This window comes from Lepidochelys olivacea (assembly GCF_965140295.1).
Source record: "Lepidochelys olivacea isolate rLepOli2 genome assembly, chromosome: 5".
NCBI classification, from domain to species: domain Eukaryota; kingdom Metazoa; phylum Chordata; order Testudines; family Cheloniidae; genus Lepidochelys; species Lepidochelys olivacea.
This window is the reverse complement of record NC_140415.1, coordinates 5,858,222-5,877,246: the sequence shown is the minus strand read 5'-3', so window position 1 is coordinate 5,877,246 and position 19,025 is coordinate 5,858,222. Positions and strand designations below refer to the sequence as shown.

General features: G+C 45.5%; 1 protein-coding gene across 1 annotated transcript; it reads right to left on the bottom strand.

Annotated features, from left to right (window-relative positions):
* Positions 1 to 660: 660 nt before the first annotated feature.
* Positions 661 to 17,342, bottom strand: LOC311521327 (phospholipase A2 inhibitor gamma subunit B-like; the record flags this gene model as incomplete). Its single annotated transcript, XM_084629610.1, is given in 6 exon segments — positions 661 to 869; positions 2,350 to 2,490; positions 3,923 to 4,075; positions 8,299 to 8,347; positions 8,351 to 8,414; positions 17,281 to 17,342. Coding segments are annotated over 6 exon segments (678 nt in total).
* Between the last annotated feature and the right edge of the window lie 1,683 nt (positions 17,343 to 19,025).

Below are 19,025 nucleotides of genomic sequence, written 5' to 3'. Positions count from 1 at the left end.
TTTGGTCAGGTGCCCACTCCCTTCCTTTTACCTATGCAGGGAGACTTTTTAACCCTTTACAGGTAAAGCAAGTAGAGAACAACTACTAAGAGGGATTTTATAGCTAACTGGCTGGCTGGGTGTCCATAAAAGGGAGCTACCTCCCCGCATCCCCGCCCCCATCCGCACGCCGTTCAATTATCACACCTTGCAAGGTTATTACAAAGGTTATTTCAACAGTGTGTAGGGTGTGAATACACGGGTACATTCTGCCACACAACCTTAATGAGAGGGGGTAGAAGAAGAGGGACAGACTCAGGTGGAATTAATATAAAGGGGATCTTTACTGAGGCTGCTGGATGCTGGCAGACCCTGTGGTTGTTTTGAATGCTTTCATTTCCACCACTTGTTCTGTCTAGTGGTTCTATACAGGGTCTCGCTGGGTCCCAGTCTAGCCATTGTGATGCCCAATATAAGTAAACTTCACCAGCTTAAATAAATCAAATATCTAGAAGATTTTTCTTGACTTCACTGAAAAAGGCTAAAGCAGAGAGATTCCAGTAGAAAACAGAGAGTCCCTACAAGGGAAAAACAAATGCAGAACGTGCCATGTGCGAGCAGCAGATAGAGTGGCTTCAGCACAGCAATGCTGGGCATGTGTCCCATGGCCTGCAGGGAAGATCAAGAAAGCGGCAGCACCAAGATAAGCCCTGACAGTGCTAGAAGGAGGGCGACTCGAGGGGCAAATCCAAGAGCCTTGTGGCCTCTGCTGGAGGCTGGTTTGCACTCAAACCTCACAAAGTCCACATCCAACCCTTTCTCCCCTTTTGGAGCAGCACACTCAGACTCGGTGGTGCAGCCCTTCATTGCAGTTTTTAGGGGTAGGACACCTGCACAGAGGAAGAAGCACATACCAGGCATCAGGGGAGCTCTGGCTCATCCTGTCGCTAGTCAGTCCCAATAGTGCTACCCCCCGTGAGGCTATCAAGGTTGTTCTAGTCTCCCTGTCCTTCTCTGATCCTTCCTCTTCCCACCCCTCATCCCCTGCCACTTCCAGTCACCGGCAGGACACTAAGTGTTAGCTCCTCTGCTGGGCAGGAGAGTTCCTGTCAGGTCACTTTCTCTGAAAGCCTTTAGATGTTTCTTTTAAAATGTATTTAAAGAGGCAACTGGAGTCAGTTTGATTGACCGGAAATAATGGGGGTCAACTGGGCTCCCCCCACCCCCTGCTTTCTGATGAATAAAAGGATGGGAAGCTTTTCAATTTTTCCCCTCACATGGGGATTTTTCTACTTATTACATTAGGAATCAGGATTTTTTTCTACTCTGGAAGTCTCTATGGCCAGCTGGAGAACTGGCAGTATTATTGTGTCAGAGAAAGTATGCATGTAATTATGTATCTAAATACATGAGTGATGTTTATTCAGACTGGGAGTCACCTGGTGGCTCTGTTACACACAGTCCAGCAAGTCCTTTTTCTTAGTGTGCAAGCACTCTTTAGTCTGACAAGATGCTGGGTGGTTGTTAGCTTGTGAAGCAGGTGTTTTTTTGGTGGGGTTCGGGGCTGTTGCAAGCAGCAGGAGAGTTTGCTCTCTGTCTTAATCTCTCTATCTAGAGCCAATACTTGGTGCATTGCTTCCTGGGAATCAGGCTTTGGTTTGGAGGCTGAGATTTCTGAAAGAGAGGGTTGCTTGCAATCACCTCTGTTCAGGGATTGATGTATGTAGTGTAAATAAACAAGTTACACTCAGAAAATACTCAGACTCCATAACACTAATTTATTTTCTATGGGAAGCCAGCCTGCTACCGATCAGCAGCAAGGGGACACTGTTTACATTTTTTTTAATTCAGGAAAAATGGAATTACCAGACCAGATCAGATTAGGGGTCCATCTAATCCAGTATCCTGCCACCAACAATGACCAGTAGCATATGTTTCAGAGGAAGATCATGGTTATACATAGCTAAATGGTCACCTGTCCCGAGGGGAAGTTTCTTCGTAATCTCCATTTAGGTAGTAGCTGTTTTAGACTCAGAAGCAAGAGGGCTTAGATCTTATCTACCATAAGTGTAGATGTTCTTATCCATACTTATTAATTTTCTAAATGTCTGATTCTTTTATGAAGCCTGCTAAGATCTTGGCTTCAATAATACCCTGTGGCAATGAATTCCACAGGTTAACTGTACACAACATGGAAAGGGAGGGAAAAACATTCCCTTGTACCAGTTTCAGATTTGTTCCCATTCAGTGTCATTGATATTTCTTTTGCTTTTTTTTAAATTTGCTTTCTCTCATTTCTCTTTGAAGCATTTCATAGAATGGCATTTGCAAAATTAACCAAAATCTAACAGGAAAAAATAAATAAGTTACCGATGGTTATTTTCCCAGCTATATCAAAACACTGGGTCTGGACTCCCGTACAACTCACGGTGTTTTCACTACACTGGTAAGAATTCTCAGTGTAGCATGCTGGACACTGCAGGCCATTGGGAATGGTGTTCATCAGTGGCACTGGGAACAACCAGAAGGATCACAGTCAGCTTTGACAATGTTAGCAGGGACAGCTGGCATTGGGTTGAGGGAGCTTGGCAGCAAATCATCAAATGGCCCTTTAAATCCTCCCACAACAAGGGACTACAGGTCTAGCTCAGGATATACCACAGGCAGTTGAGTCTAGTCTCTGCTGACATGAGAGTTTTGCGGAGTGAAGCCTTCTCCCGTGTAGAATCTGGTTAGTAGGAACTCAGACGCCTATCCTACTCCTCCCCACCCCAGCGGGGAGTTATTCAGTGCAAGGCTTGTTGTGACAACTGGTCTATAACTTTTACCATGGAAAATAGGTTGTTATTTTCAATGAGGAATGTAATAAATAGGTGCAAGAGAACCAGAACAGAGAGACTAAATTAGTCCAAACCAAAAGCCACACCGATATAATTCAAGGACTACGTTGAAATCATGCTCTGTAAACACAGAAGACTTGGAAACAGAAATTAATGAACCAAAATCGGTGTCAGCTATTAGGCCTAATTGGTGGACAAAATAATGAGGGGATGGGCTGTTCTGTCCATCCCTCCCTTTTCGGGTTCTTTTTTGGGAGGGAGCAGAACACTCAAAAGAACAGACAGAGACTACTGAAGTGAGCTTCACCATCATGGCTGCCATACCCACCCCCATGCCTGTTTCCTGGGACCCCAGGCCTTTGTCATCCTGATCCTGAGAGATCAGGGCCAGAGAGAGGGATCCAGATGACATCACCGTCTTTACTGTCTCCAGCTGAATCCAAAATGCAACCGAGAGTGACAGTTATTTACCCCAAGAGACTAAACAAGGGGTTTTTTTCCTCCTAAAGACTCTCTCCAGCTAAAGGGAAAGGGTGTGAAAATGAAAGCCTGATTTCATACTTTACCTTTCAAAGGCTTTCATAGCTTTTCCTTCTTTTCTATTTCTTTATTAAAAGGATGTTTCATGGTGTGTTTCCCATGGTGCTAAGCAGGCTGAGGTCTCTGTATATCAAACCCCAGACCTTGTTTAACACTGTTTAATGTTGGACAGCGACTGGGTTATTTTACCACCATATACTCCCTCTCACTTAATACAACAGGCCCACTGCAGGTCAAGTGGCTATTCTCAGGGACTGAGAGTTATTCAGTCCACTGATCCCGGCATGTTCTCAGGGACTCAGTGTTATTCCGTAGAGCACCCCTGTAAAGCAGGTGAAATTTCCTACTGAAATCTCACCTCATTCTTAATCTCTCACAACAGCTTGGAGAGCAGCAGGGCAATCCCTGGCGGGGTCTGGGTGAATTCCCAGTTTGGTGCAAACTTAGGATAGAGAGCAGGAGTTTCACTGTAAGCCTAGGATGAGCCTCCTCCTGGCAGGTGGGTGGGAAGAGGAAGAGGAGGCGGTGGAAAGGGGAGGAGAGCACATGCCGTAGATACATACGTGGGTCAGACGCTGTTTTACAGTCTTCTCCCACACCGCAGGTAATTCTGCTCCTGTGTGTCATTCCGTTCCCAAAGTTCATACTAATGGGGTGTGTTCGGCAACTATTGGAGTACAGGCAGGACTTTTGGGTTATCACAATCCTCCTTGACACTATAACAAAGAAAAACATGTGGAGTTACGAACAAAACAGGCCCACTGTGATGCTTTGAGGCTCCCCCAGAGCAGTAAGGGGTTCTCTCACCGCCTGTCCTGTAACTTTGGGTGTGTTAACGCTACATTGCTGTGGCTGTGTCTATACTGTCACTTTCAGGGCTAAAACTTTTGTCGTTCAGGGGTGTGAAAAAACGCCCCCCCCCCCAAGCGACTAAAGTTTTAGCCCTGAAAATTGCCAATATAGACAGCGCTTTATCACCGGGTGCCATGCTCCCAGCGATAAAGCTACCGCCCCTCGTTAGGGGTAGGGGTTTTTTTTAATCGCTGGGAGAGTTCTTCCCCGGCGATAAAGTGTGTCTATACTGCCCACTTCACAGTGCTGCCATGCTGTAATGTGGCTAGTGTAGACATACCCTATGACTCAGAGCCTTGACACCAGTAGCCACCCTACAAGCATAAAGGTCTTACCCAGCCCAGTTACTCCTGCCCTGGCGACTCCACCAGCCCTTCTGATCCTGAGTCCCCAGAAATCTCTCTACCCACCAAGTTCTTAACTACTGGACACTCGGACTTTCCCAACTCTGCTTCGTCACCCCCCAGAAGAAGTGAAACTTGCCCCTGGTTATCAGTTCATTTTGGCAAACACACTCCACACAGTTTGCACATCAGAGACCTGCTTGGGGTAAAAATCAACAAGACATTTATGTTGTAGACAAATCACAGTTCCAAAGATGAACTAGGAAGAAGCAGCAAACACGGACAAGTGACACAGAAAATAAACATAAATATTCAACTTCAGGCTTTACACTTCAACATTAGCTAAATTCCCTTTGCTAATAGAAGTTACCTTTGAACAGTTTCCCAGCATATCCCCTGCCATAGAGGGGATCCAGTGTGCAAGACAGACAGCCCCATGCCTGAGACTGTTCCTCAGTTCTGATACCTTTCACTTCAAATCCTGTTCCCTTCCCTTGTAAGAGGGTTTGCAGGGGTTTATCCTTTCTCTCAATTCATGGTTAATCAGAGCATTGCGGGGGGTTCCCTCTCAATTTGACAGTCAGGGTGTCTCTGTCAACTGTAATAGTCCATAATTTGTCTTTTCATGCGTCATTACTTGGGACTGGTTTTGTGAAAACACCTGGCTTGGAAGGAGCCCGTCGCTGCTGTGAGGTGTTGTCATAAACATAAAGGGAAGGGTAAACACCTTTAAATCCCTCCTGGCCAGAGGAGAAACCCTTTCACCTATAAAGGGTTAAGAAGCAAGGATAACCTCCCTGGCACCTGACCAAAATGACCAATGAGGAGACAAGATACTTTCAAAGCTGGAGGGGAGGGAGAAACAAAGGTTCTCTCTGTCTGTGTGTTATTTTTTGCCAGGAAGAGAAAAGGAATGGAGTCTTAGAACTTAGTAAGTAATCTAGCTAGAGATGCGTTAGATTCTGTTTTGTTTAAATGGCTGATAAAATAAGCTGTGCTGAATGGAATGTATATTCCTGGTTTTGTGTCTTTTTGTAACTTAAGGTTTTGCCTAGAGGGATTCTCTATGTTTTGAATCTGATTACCCTGTAAGGTATTTACCATCCTGATTTGACAGAGGTGATTCTTCTACTTTTTCTTCAATTAAAATTCTTCTTTTAAGAACCTGATTGCTTTTTCATTGTTCTTAAGATCCAAGGGTTTGGGTCTGTGGTCATCTATGCAAATTGGTGAGGATTTTTATCAAGCCTTCCCCAGGAAAGGGGGTGTAGGGTTTAGGGAGGATTTTGCGGGGGAAAGACATTTCCAAGCGGGCTCTTTCCCTGTTATATATTTGTCAGACGCTTGGTGGTGCCAGCAATAAAGTCCAAGGGCAAAAGGTAAAATAGTTTGTACCTTGGGGAAGTTTTAACCTAAGCTGGTAAGAATAAGCTTAGGGGATCTTTCATGCAGGTCCCCACATCTGTACCCTAGAGTTCAGAGTGGGGAAGGAACCTTGACAGGTGTATTTAAAATTGTAGCATAGGGCATGAGCATACTGTGCTATATACAGAAATACACAGATTCATACCCACAGTCTGTATACATGTCTCCTAAGAACCATCAAGTTCAGAACATTACAAGCTTTCATAAAAGATCTTACTCGACATATTTTTATACACAATAACATGGTGTACAACTGGTTGATTCAATTGCTTACTCTTTGGGGTTCAGATTCTCCCATCCCCGTTCTCCCCTTGGAGTGTCTGGACCCTGACTATCACACCCAGCCCTGAGGGGCATTCCTTCCTGCAGTGACTTCTTTGCTCCCTCTCTTCCCTTTCCCCGCAATCATGACACAGCATGGCCTTCCCAGCATCGTGACAGGATGATACAAAACAATATGGGGCTTGAGGACAACAAAACCATCCTGCAGCTGGTGCTGATGGGGGCATGACGATTACCCACAATCACATCTCAGACACTAGGGAGGAGTTTCATGCCTCCCCACCTCATACTGTAATATTTACATGGGGAGCAGCTAGTGGCCACCAAGTCTCACTGCAGCTGTACCCCAGCAAGAACACCCCATTCTTGGGACTCTTTAGTAAACAGTTGTTACCCACTGGTCCAAGATATGCTGCGTGCCCATCTGTGCCCACTCCATGCATGATAGTCCGTTACAGCCCTGAGCTACCAAGAGCCTCGCTTCAGCTGTAGAGACTTGTGCTGTTAGTCCTGGAGGTCCTCAATTCACTACTGGGCTCCTCAGTCGAGCAGAGAAATGTATTACATGATCAAATGGTTGGAAGTTGAAGCTAGACAAATTCAGACTGGAAATAAGGCATAACTTGTGAGTAATTTACCAATGGTCATAGTAGATTCTCCCTCACTGACAATTTTAAAATCAAGATTGGATGTTTTGGTAAAAGATCTGCTCTAGGAATTATTGGGGGGAAAGTTCTCCGGCCTGCATTCTATAGGAGATCCTGACTAGATGGTCGCAGTGTCCCTTCTGGCCTTGAAAACTATGAATCCCTGTTGTATTGGCCAAGAAGGAGACCAGTTTTATCCCTGTGCCCTGTAAAGTCTTGGTAAGGCTGCTGAGAAGCGGGGGAGTTTATCTATCTACATCCCTAGACTCACTGATGCTGGTCTATCTCTAACGCTAGATGCTTGTATAGTGCTGGCTCTCTACCAATCAGGGCTGGGTCATGGGAGGACTCTGGGCATCAAGTGAGCTGCTCAGTATCAGGACCGGAGGTCAAGATCAATCCAGAGACAGGCCACGTCAAAACCAAGTCAGAGTCTGTTAAAAATTGAGAGAGTGAGGCATGAATCAGGGTAAGGCTGGCAAGGGGCTTTCACCAAGGACAGCAAAGGGCTTTAAGCCAAGGAGAGTAAACCAGGACCAAGGTTGACTAGGTTAGGAGTCAGGAGTCTGTCACTGCGAGGTTTGGCAAAGGGCAGTCTAAGACAGAAACACACTGGTGGTCTGCGTTGCTCAGGCAACTTTCAGAAACATCTTCCTGGTTTATATGGGGAGTGCCAGGGAATCATGGAGGGCTGTCGCTTGTCCTTGTTCGGGCAGGACTGCCTGTGGGGCTTCATGTCTCAGCACCTCAGGGTGGCATCCCAGATTGCAGCGAGGAAGTAGCGTCTCCCCGAGCCCCTGGTTCCAGGCCAGTGGGTCCTTACGCAGTCTATCTGTCCCTGTTTCTATACCAGGCTCCTGAGTCTAGCACCCTCCCACAGGAGCTGCCTATGGGAGCCCTCTGGTATCTGACACTGCCTGGGTTAAAGGTGAATCTCACTCACCCAGCTGGGTTGTGTCCAGATGTCGACGCAGGTGCCTTGAGGGGATGACAGGGTGACTTAGGGACTGGGGATGTGGATAAGTGGGAAGGGATACAGGCAAAGCTACAGTGCTGGGGCCATAAATCTGGATGCTCAAACAGGTGCCCTGGAGAATCAAATTGGTGTTTAGGTCCCTCCCCTCCATGTTTGAAAACTGGACCCTCACACTGTTGCCAGGTAGGGAACACTGCTTGGCTTAATAATAATACTTAGTGCTTTTCATCCAGGGAGTTCACAAGCATCATGCCCCACCCTTTGATTGATGGGAAACTGAGGCATAGAGTGGGTATGTAACTCACCCAGGGTAACCCAGCCAGTCAGTGGCAGAGACAGGAATAAAACCCAGGAGTCTTGCCTCCCAGCTCTGTCCCACTGCACCACTCTGGTTTAAGCTCTCTCTTACCTACCTTGTACAATTTCATGCTTTATGACCCCACAGGTATCTTTGCCACTATCTCAGGTTTCCATGGGGCCGGAACAGCTCGCCCCTATTTCATGGCAAACCTCGCACTGAAGAGAGCTCCTTAGGGAAGGAAAGGGAACACACTTTGTCTTAGCGGTTGCTATGAATGTTTCTCACTTCTCCTTTCAAGCTTCCTCTTCTTCACCAGCAGGCATCCTCTGGTTTTCCTCTTGTATCTGCTGACCTGTCTGACTAAGCCACAACGTTCAAGGGAACAGTCAGCAACGCTGCTGGGGCTTGTATGTCCTGAGGGGTCAGTATCACTTTACAGCTGGTATGGAGCCTTGGGGGATAGGATTCCCTGATTCTTCTAGTCCAGGGATGGCACTAATGCATGATGCAGCTCTCCATTTCCCCCCTCGTGCCTCATTTCCTCTCTGCTTCAACCACAATGGAGATAACTCACTGGAGAGAGTACCCTGCAGCTAGAACCTCTTATGAAAGGAGACTCAAAGAGCTTGTCTTGTTTAGCCTAATCAAAAGAAGGCTGAGGGGAGATAGGATTGCTCTCTATAAATATATCAGAGGGATAAATACCAGGAAGGGAGAGGAATTATTTAAGCTCAGTACCAATGTGGACACAAGAACAAATGGATATAATCTGGCCATCCGGAAGTTTAGACTTGAAATTAGAAAAAGGTTTCTAGCCATCAGAGGACTGAAGTTCTGGAACAGCCTTCCAAGAGGATCAGTGGAGGCAAAAGACATATCTGGCTTCAAGATTAAGCTTGATAAGTTTTTGAAGGGGATGGTATGATAGGATAGCCTAATTTTGGCAACTAATTGATCTTTGACTGTTAGTGGTAAATATGCCCAATGGCCTGTGATGGGATGTTAGATAGGGTGGGATCTGAGTTACTACAGAGAATTCTTTCCTGGATGTCTGGCTGGTGAGTTTTGCCCACATGCTCAGGGTTTAGCTGATCACCATATTTGGTGTCAGGAAGGAATTTTCCTCCAGGGCAGATTGGCAGAGGCCCTGGGGGTTTTTTGCCTTCCACTGCAGTGTGGGGCCTGGGTTACTTGCTGGAGGATTCTCTGCACCTTGAAGCCTTTAAACCATGAGATGAGGACTTCAGTAGCTCAGACATAGGTCAGGGATTTGTTGCAGGAGTAGGTGGGTGAGATTCTGTAGCCTGCGTTGTGCAGGAGGTCAGACTAGATGATCATAATGGTCCCTTCTGACCTTAAAGTCTATGAGTCTCTTTTCTAATGTCTAGCTGGTATTTCCTCCCATTTAGTTCCTGATCCCTTCTCTTCTCGTCATTTCCTCCCATTTAGTTCCTGATCCCTTCTCTTCACTTAAAGCAAAGTGAGCATTGGGCATGAAGGATGAATCCAGCTAACCCCAAACCCCATTCATCCCTGTCAAGGCTTATTCCCCATTCTGGTACTTCAAGTGCAGAAGGTGGGGTTCCTCAAGGATTTTAAAAATTAATACTGGCCACTCCGGGCTTGTATTAACCTCCTAAAGTCACAGCTTTTCTCTGACCTTGGATGGGTACATGCTGCCACCACCCAAATGCAAACTCCTTGGAACCCAGGAAGGCGCACTTGGGAATTCCTTCCTGTGGGGTACCCTCAAGCCCTTTCACTCCCTCACTCCGGGGAAGAGGTGAGAAAGAAAACAAAGGAAATTAGCTGTTGTCCCCAGCTAATTAAACAACATATGCACAAACCTCTGAGGACATCAAAAATCCAATCCTGTTCTTTAAAAAGGGTAAATTTTATTAAAAACAAAAAGAAAGAAAATACATCTGGAACTTAGGCTTTTGCTAGATTTAAAAAGAAACAATTACAAAAATTAAGCATCAAGATAGCTCTCTTGAGGTTCAGCTTAAAGGTTACAAGCAGAACAAAAGCACCTGGGGATAGCACAGAGGAGTCCACAAGCCAGTAAAAAATAAACAGGAATAACCCTAATCGTGTCTTTCTAGACATTCCCTAATTTACTTACATTTCTGGGGTTTCAGATAAGCAATGTTTAGGTATGATCTGATGGTTTTTCATACCTGGCTTAAAGCTTCTCACAGCATAACTGCTCCCTGTTCCCCTCTTTCCCAGAGAATAACAACACACAGACAAAGGGAAGTTTTTTCCCAATTTTAAAAAGTTCTAGCCCTCCCATTGGCTCTTTTGGTCAGGTGCCCACTCCTTTCCTTTCACCTGTGGGCTTGTTAACCCTTTACAGGTTGTCATAAATATAAAGGGAAGGGCAAACCCCTTTGAAATCCCTCCTGGCCAGGGGAAAGCTCCTCTCACCTGTAAAGGGTTAAGAAGCTAAAGGTAACCTCGCTGGCACCTGACCAAAATGACCAATGAGGAGACAAGATACTTTCAAAAGCTGGGAGGAGGGAGAGAAACAAAGGGTCTTGGTCTGTCTATATGCTGCTTTTGTCGGGAACAGAACAGGAATGGAGTCTTAGAACTTTTAGTAAGTAATCTAGCTAGGTATGTGTTAGATTATGATTTCTTTAAATGGCTGAGAAAAGAATTGTGCTGAATAGAATAACTATTTCTGTCTGGGTATCTTTTTTTGTAACTTAAGGTTTTGCCTAGAGGGGTTCTCTATGTTTGGAATCTAATTACCCTGTAAGATATCTACCATCCTGATTTTACAGGAGGGATTTCTTTATTTCTATTTACTTCTATTTTTATTAAAAGTCTTCTTGTAAGAAAACTGAATGCTTTTTCATTGTTCTCAGATCCAAGGGTTTGGGTCTGTGGTCACCTATGCAAATTGGTGAGGCTTTTTATCCAACATTTCCCAGGAAACGGGGGGTGCAAGTGTTGGGAGGATTGTTCATTGTTCTTAAGATCCAAGGGTCTGGGTCTGTAGTCTCCTAGGCAAATTGGTGAGGCTTTTTACCAAACCTTGTCCAGGAAGTGGGGTGCAAGGTTTTGGGAAGTATTTTGGGGGGAAGGATGCATCCAAACAGCTCTTCCCCAAGGTACAAAATATTCCACCCGTTGTCCTTGGACTGGCCGCTACCACCACCAAACTAATACTGGTTACTGGGGAAGTTTTGACCTAAGCTGGTAAAGATAAGCTTAGGAGGTTTTTCATGCAGGTCCCCACATCTGTACCCTAGAGTTCAGAGTGGGGGAGGAACCTTGACACAGGTAAAGCAAGTAGAGAACAGCTCCTAATAAGGGTTTTATAGCTAACTGGCTGGCTGGGTGTCCATAAAAGGGAGCTCCCCCTTTATTTATCACAATCCCAATACAAGACAGCAGGAACAAATCCATAGGGGTAAGGGATATTTCACACCAGGATGGGAAGACACCCAACTGCAGAACAGCAATTCCAGGGCCGGTTCTACACTTTGGGCTGCGACAGGGTCAACAGTCCAAAAATCAGGGGATTCACCTGCATCTATGAAAGCCAAGAGGATGCAGAAGGAGAAGGAAACCTTCATGATGACAGGGAGAGCACAGGCTGCAATGGGAATAGAGGTGCTGAATTGTCATTTCTGACAGCAAACACTTCAAAAGGGGCTTTTATAGACTGGATTGAACAGCGGAACATCACAAGTGAAATTCGGGCAAATAAGGGAAGTTAAGCTAAGTGCCTTCCTACACCCTGCTGAAGACTCCCAGGGACTATGGGAAATGTAACTGTTATGGACCTACTGGGAGAAGCTCCATAGTTAAGGGTCCATTGTTTTTTACTTTGTTTAATTTAAAGCAGGTATTCAGCATCTTTGTTTCACATGAAGAATACTGGTTTCAGAGTAGCAACCGTGTTAGTCTGTATTTGCAAAAAGAACAGGAGTACTTGTGGCACCTTAGAGATGAACCAATTTATTTGAGCATAAGCTTTCATGAGCTACAGCTCACTTCATCGGATGCATTCCGAATGAAGAATGCTGTGTACCATTTTCAAACTTACAGCACACATCCTGTCATAAATATAAAGGGAAGGGTAACCACCTTTCTGTATACAGTGCTATAAAATACCTCCTGGCCAGAGGCAAAATCCTTCACCTGTAAAGGGTTAAGAAGCTAAGGTAATCTGGCTTGCACCTGACCCAAAATGACCAATGAGGGGACAAGATACTTTCAAATCTGGAGGGGTGGAAAAAGGGCTTTTATCTGTCTGTCTGTGTGATGCCTCTGCTGGGGACAGATCAAGAAAGCAATCAATTCAACTCCTATAAAGTTAATAAGTAATATAACTAGAAAATGTGTTAGATTTTCTTTTGTTTTTTGGCTTGTGAAATTCGCTGTGCGGGAGAAAATGTGTATTCCTGTTTTTGAGTCTTTTTGTAACTTAAGGTTTTGGCTAGAGGGATTCTCTATATTTTGAATCTGACTGCCTGTAAGATTATCTTCCATTCTGATCTTACAGAGTTATTCTCTTATATTTTTTTGTTCTTCTAATAAAGTTCTGATTTTTAAGAATCTGATTGGGTTTTTTGGGTCTTAAAAATCCAAGGAGTTTGTGCTCATCTTATTCTCAAGCCTCCCCAGGAAAGGGGGTGTAAGGGTTTGGAGTTCCTATTTCCCCAAAATATCCCCCCAAGTGGTCCTTTCCCTGTTCTTTGTCTAAAACACTTGGTGGTGGCAGCGTTTTACCTAATCCAAGGGCAAAGACTTTGTGCCTTGGGGAAGTTTTAACCTAAGCTGGTAGAAATAAGCTTAGGGGATCTTTCATGTGGGTCCCCACATCTGTACCCTAGATTTCAGAGTGGGGAAGGAACCCTGACACATCCTGTGAGAAAAACCTCAATTTTCAGAAGACTTTCAAATACATCTGTTAATTGGGTTATGAGACAGCTTGAATTAAAATTGGGTCTGTTAAAAAAATGTTCTTTGAATCGCATCATGCTTTTTCAGATGCCCCTAGCTAAGAAACACCTTGTAACTAATCCTTCCTACCTTCCATACAGTTATCTCTGGGAACTGCATACTTGCAGACAAGGCAGACACATCTGTCCAAGTGGAGAAATCACAGGGATTGCTGGATCTGACTGATCCACTCCACTCCACTGTCCTGTCGGACATTTATCTGATGCTAAATCCTGTAGTGGACAGTTATGTAACAGCTGACAAGTAGAGGGCATCTCTTCCTAAGGTGTGGAGCAATTGCTTTTCTTTTGTAGCAGGATCATTGCTATTTATTGCTTTGATATGATCCCGGCTATGTAATGCCCCTGTAATGCAAACACCCCTGTCAGTATAACTGCACACCAGCACCGCTCCTAACTGCTTACCTGCCCAAGGAAGGATAGAATGACACCACTTACGCTTTGCTACGGGAGATGTATCATTGGCTTGCTGCAGTGCCAGGTTTACCGAGCAACACTGGCCTTTTCTCCAATTACACCAGGACTGACAGTCCCCTGCCTTTCTACCAGCATGTCAAAGCAAATGCGATTACCCCAGTCTCAAGGAAGGACTTAGACATTTGCAGTGAATAAACACAAGGTTCGCCAGCCTAAGAGGCACTTGATTGCCACTTAAATACCTCTCTTTCTTTCCATAGGAATTGCTAGACTGGGTCAAAACTGTGGTCCACCTTGTCTAGATTCCAGCTTCCAGCAGTGGCCAGCACCAGCCACTTCAGGGGGAGGTACAAGGAACCCAGTAATAGGCACCTATAGGATAATCTCTAGATGGAAAAGTCTCCTCCTAACTCCCAGTAGTTAGCAGTTGGCTTCTGTCCAGAAGCACCTGGCAGGTGACTCGAGTCCTGCATTTATCTGCAGATAAAGGACACCACAGGCATTGGAAGTGCATGCATAACTTCCAGGGGTTCCTCTTCACACTGCAACCCAGAACCAGCTTGAACCCCACCCAGGATTCTAGGAAAACTTAACACCACCCCTGGTCACCTCTAAGAAGCAACTTCCCCACTCGCAAGCACTGAGTCTGTTCAAGAGAAAAGAGAACTGTTATGACAAGGAAAAGGGAACCATGCATTCGTTTTAGAAAACACCAAACCCACATTCAAAAATGTGCAAACATAAGCCACCCACCCCACAGGGCACTGGGCAGTGTCCTTTGCCTCTGTGTCCCACCTGTCCTCAGCCCGATGAACGAACGTCCTTTTAGCACATCACTCCCCTCTCCCACCGCTGCACGCCACTCACAGTTGGTCAGCAAACACCCAGAATTCAGAGGTGCATACATGGGGGTTCACCTCCCACCCCTGGGGGGTCTGGGGGCAGGAGAAGCATCAAGCAATGCCTCTGACACCTCTGCTCACTCTGCCATGGCTGCCCACCGCTGCCATCATTCACTCCGGTGCCACTCTTTGTGATGCCACATTCTGAGGTTCCACTGCTTCACCCAGCTCTGGGTGATTTCAGGGGGTAGTGGGGAACCTCGCTGCTGATGCGGGCTAGGCCCTCTCTTTCACTGCGCCAGCTGTCCCACGCCAGGTCTAAGGCTCAGCAGTGAGACCTGGTTATCAGTGAGTCCAGCTCCAGTGATCATAAAACAAAACAGAGACTCTCTAGTGGGTCAAATTAGCTGTCTTCAAACAGTGGCGAGTGGGAGGGTTAAATGGTGCCTAAGGGCAGGTCAACACAGCACTGTCTACACCAGGGTTTGGTCAGTATAACTGCGTCACTCACGGGTGTGGATTTACCCCTGAGTGACGTCATTCTTTCAATGGACATTTGTAGTGTCGACCTGGCCTAGGACTCTTAGGCAGAGCCCACCCCACCAGGTAGGAACACCTGTCCTCACTCTCTCAAATTTCGCTGGGATTTGGCATCCCTAAACCCTGCTTAGTGAGTGCACTTCAATTGAGGGTGACCCCTTCAATCAGGATGCTAAGCACAGTTCTGCTGCCTTTTACTCATGCAATAAGGATAGCAACGTGTCATTACCTTTGCATTCAATACTAAAGTGATTTGTAACCCAACCCCAGCCAAAATTGACCACTTTGGCAATGCAGCTCTGTCTGCTGAATACCTAGGCAGAGTAAGTGTGTTTACACAAATACAGTCCAGTCCTGATGAGTCTAGCTCATCACTAGATGTCAGGGGAGAACTCATTCTGACCCTGCTCACATGCCCTGTGCCACTGTGCCTTGATCCCTGGTCCAGGGGGAGCACCTGTAGGGATGAGACAGGAGGTTCAGGCTCCGGGCCCATTCAAAGGGCACTCTGTCGCTGGTGCCATCACCAGGGTGAGACATCAGATCATTGTCTGGCTCACTTGTCATTCAGGATCTCACAGCACTTTTCTGCAAGAACAGAGAAGTTAGATAGTGTCTTGGCCAAATCCCAATCCCTAACTTAGCCTTGGACATTATGTTCTTCCTCGCCTCCTATCCCCAACAGTTGTGTGTGCTGTTAAATAAGCTCTAGCTGTCTGCCCCAGAGCTGCTGCATTTCAGTGGTGGGAGAGGTCTTTTCTGTAATGTACAATAATTTGGAAATGGGTTTTTATGGTTTGGAAAATGCCTGGAGATGTGTGAATGAAAGAAGTCATGGGGTCTACGGTCAGTCTTTGTTATCATTCCATCTTGGACCTCTATGCCATGAGGATCAAAAGGGGGCCAGGTTTGATGGCAGTTTTGTGTGTTACTCTTCAATGTCTTAACAGGCTTGTTGTATTCATTTTGATGCACTATATGGGCCCAAAGAGTCAAAGGTGTTAACATGACCCCGTTACCGTCCAACATTAAACAGTGTTAAACAAGGTTTGGGGTTTGGTACACAAAAATCTCAGCCACTTAGCACCACAGCAAACACACCAGGAAACATCCTTTTAACCTTTTATTAAAGATACAGAAAAGAAGGAAAACCAGTTAAAGCGTTTGACATATAAGGGAGTAAGTAAATTTTTCATTTTAACAACTTCCATTGTTCTTTCCCTTTATCTGGAGAGATCCTTTAGAAGGAAAAAAACCCTTGTTTGACAGTCTTAGATGGTAGTAACTGTCTTTTTCTAGGGAAATGAGAAACAATAAGTTGAGCTCGGCTGGAGCTGTTATTATTGGAATCATAGGACTGGAAGGGACCTCGAGAGGTCATCTAGTCCAGTCCCCTACACTCAAGGCAGGACTAAGTATTATCTAGACCATCCCTGATGGGTGTTTATCCAGCCTGTTCTTAAATATCTGCAATGATGGAGATTCCACAACCTCCTTATTGTTGTTGTTAAAGTCCAGTCCTGTTTCCTAGAGGCAGAATGAGACAAACACACTCAAGAGGGGAGAGAAAAGAAAAAGATAGAAAAGGCAGCTAGTGTCAACTCTCACTTGCAATGAGAGTGGAATGAGAGTGTCAACTTCCACTCGCTGCTGGAAAACCACAAGCCCAGCACACGGTCTGATCAGCCACTGCAAGATTTGTCAAACTTGTACCAGCATTGGGCTTCTTAAGACATTGTTTTTAGCTGCTTCTTTCTGGGCACAGGCTTACAGCAGTGTGATAAAATATACAGCCGTGGCTCGCTGAGCCAGACCCTTATTAGATAGAGGGCAAAAGGAGAAGAATAGGAAAGAGATGTAATCAGGTGGGGAAGGAAAAGAACATACGGGGTGTGGGCGGGGGGGGTGATCAGGATTTAGCCAGAACCAGTGGAGGTGGTGATGTCATCTGTGTCCCTCTTTCTGGTCTGGTCTGATCAGAACATTTCTCAGGATCATGACACTGAAGGCACAATGGTGTCATGCTGGATCCCAGGGTCCCAGGAGACAGTGGGGGTGGTATCCATGCTGGTGAAGTTTGCTCTTTCCCCTTCCTTCAGTCAGCAAGCATTCACATGCATCTGTCTGTATTCCCCCACGCTGCCACTCCCACTAGAATGAGAGCTCCACTTGGTTTTCCACCATCAATGCAGCTCTCATACTGGTCTCCCTGGCTGGGGAGAACTTGGCACACAAATCCAGGAACATCACACAGATCCAGGAACATTCAGTAGTCACTGTTCATTGTCCCAAACCTGCAGTACAACGTGCTCTTACCAACTTGTTTCTTGGCCCCAGAAGTGGTGCTCCACCATCTTCAGCTGCTCCATGAAGCCCATCAACAACTTTGAACTGATTTTCGCTATGTCCCTCAGCAAACTGTCCTCGAAGACATCATTCTGTCCCCTGTATTTGCGACGTTGATTAGAAGAGTGCAGAGTTCTGCGGGCTCCCTTCTTGTCAGAGGTGCACACCGAAAAATGCCTCACAGGTTTGTGGAATTTAAAAAAAAAAAGTCATGAAAATTACAGGATATGGATGGCATTAAGGGATAGAGGAAGTTGCATGGTGGATGCTTGACCCCTAGCTCCCCGAGATCCCTGCACAACTCTTTTCTACTTCACAACACATGGCAAAATGTTCCCCAAAGGCATTGTGCCAGATGGCTGTGCGTGGCGCTCTGAGATACCTACTCATGGTACACCACATTGTGCAATGACACAAGCACTCATGAAGTGTCCAAAGAAGGTCTTGTTCCATCTCTGACTTCTGTGGTGTCCAACCACCCTGGGAAAGTAGTACCTCAGCTTGGTCTTTCTGCTCACAGGGCAAAGCCCCAAAGTACCTTCCAGGATCAGCATTCAAACTATCATATTAACCTTTGGATTGAGCACCCAATGAGGATGAATCAGGGCAGGTTTACACCTCTCTTAAACCTATTGTTTGTCCATCTCTCTTGCAGACTCAGGTCTTGTCTACATTTAAAACACTTCAGTGAAGACGCTAACTACACCGATGGGAGAGGTTCTCTGGTCTGTATAGGTACCCCACCTCCCGAAGAGGCAGTAGTGTAGCCTGATCTATGGATTTTGTATTAATTATATTAACAACAGGAACAACATCAGAGGCAAAAGATTATGTCCTCCCATGCTCTGGTGAGTTACAGCAGCTAGGTCGACAAGAGAATTCTCCCATTCACCCAGAGCTGTCTACACCAGGGGTTAGGTCAATTTAACTGCGTCATTCAGGGGTGTGGATTTTCCCAGTGTAGACCAGGCCTCAGTAAGATGACACAGCCATCAGGTCACATTCAGGTTTTTCCTTGTAGCCATAAGATCCAAAAGCTTAATTTATTATTGAAATTAGAGCTGGAGAAACTGGTGGACTAATCAGAGAGTGCCAAAAATGGCATTCTAACCCACCATGCTCACTTTGAACCTTGCTCGCACGCCTCTGACAATAAAGGTTTATAATAGAAGCAAGGACACACACTTCATTATTATTAATCTGCATGCAGTGATGCCAGGGGTAGTCAACTATTTTTTATCAGGATCCAAATTTCTTGGTCAACGTATAGTCCAGGGCCAGACTCCAAAGAAACATTTTTCATGCTGCAATAGCAATAATTATAATAATAAGTAAATACAGTCCATTCAAAAGTGTCTGGTGGTCTGGATTCTGCCTGTGGTCCATCTATTGAGTGCTCCTGCACTACAGTATGTGAAACCTCTATCATTTTTCATCCCTTCCTTCTTTTCTTCAGACAGACTTATTCCTTCCTACTTACTATTATCAATTTTTAACTATTACCACCAAGAGCTATTCCCAAAAGAGAAGAAAATAAAGTGTATTTGTTATTGATACAATCCTAGCACAGAAAGTGCATGAAGAAGGATCATCTTTGTGTATGTCTGGTAATGTCAGGAAAAGATTTTATTCATCTCATTTTATCTTGTGTGTGTGAGTGTGTGTGTGTGTGTGTGTGTCTTTGGCTTTGCTGTCCTTCACACCTGGCACTATTA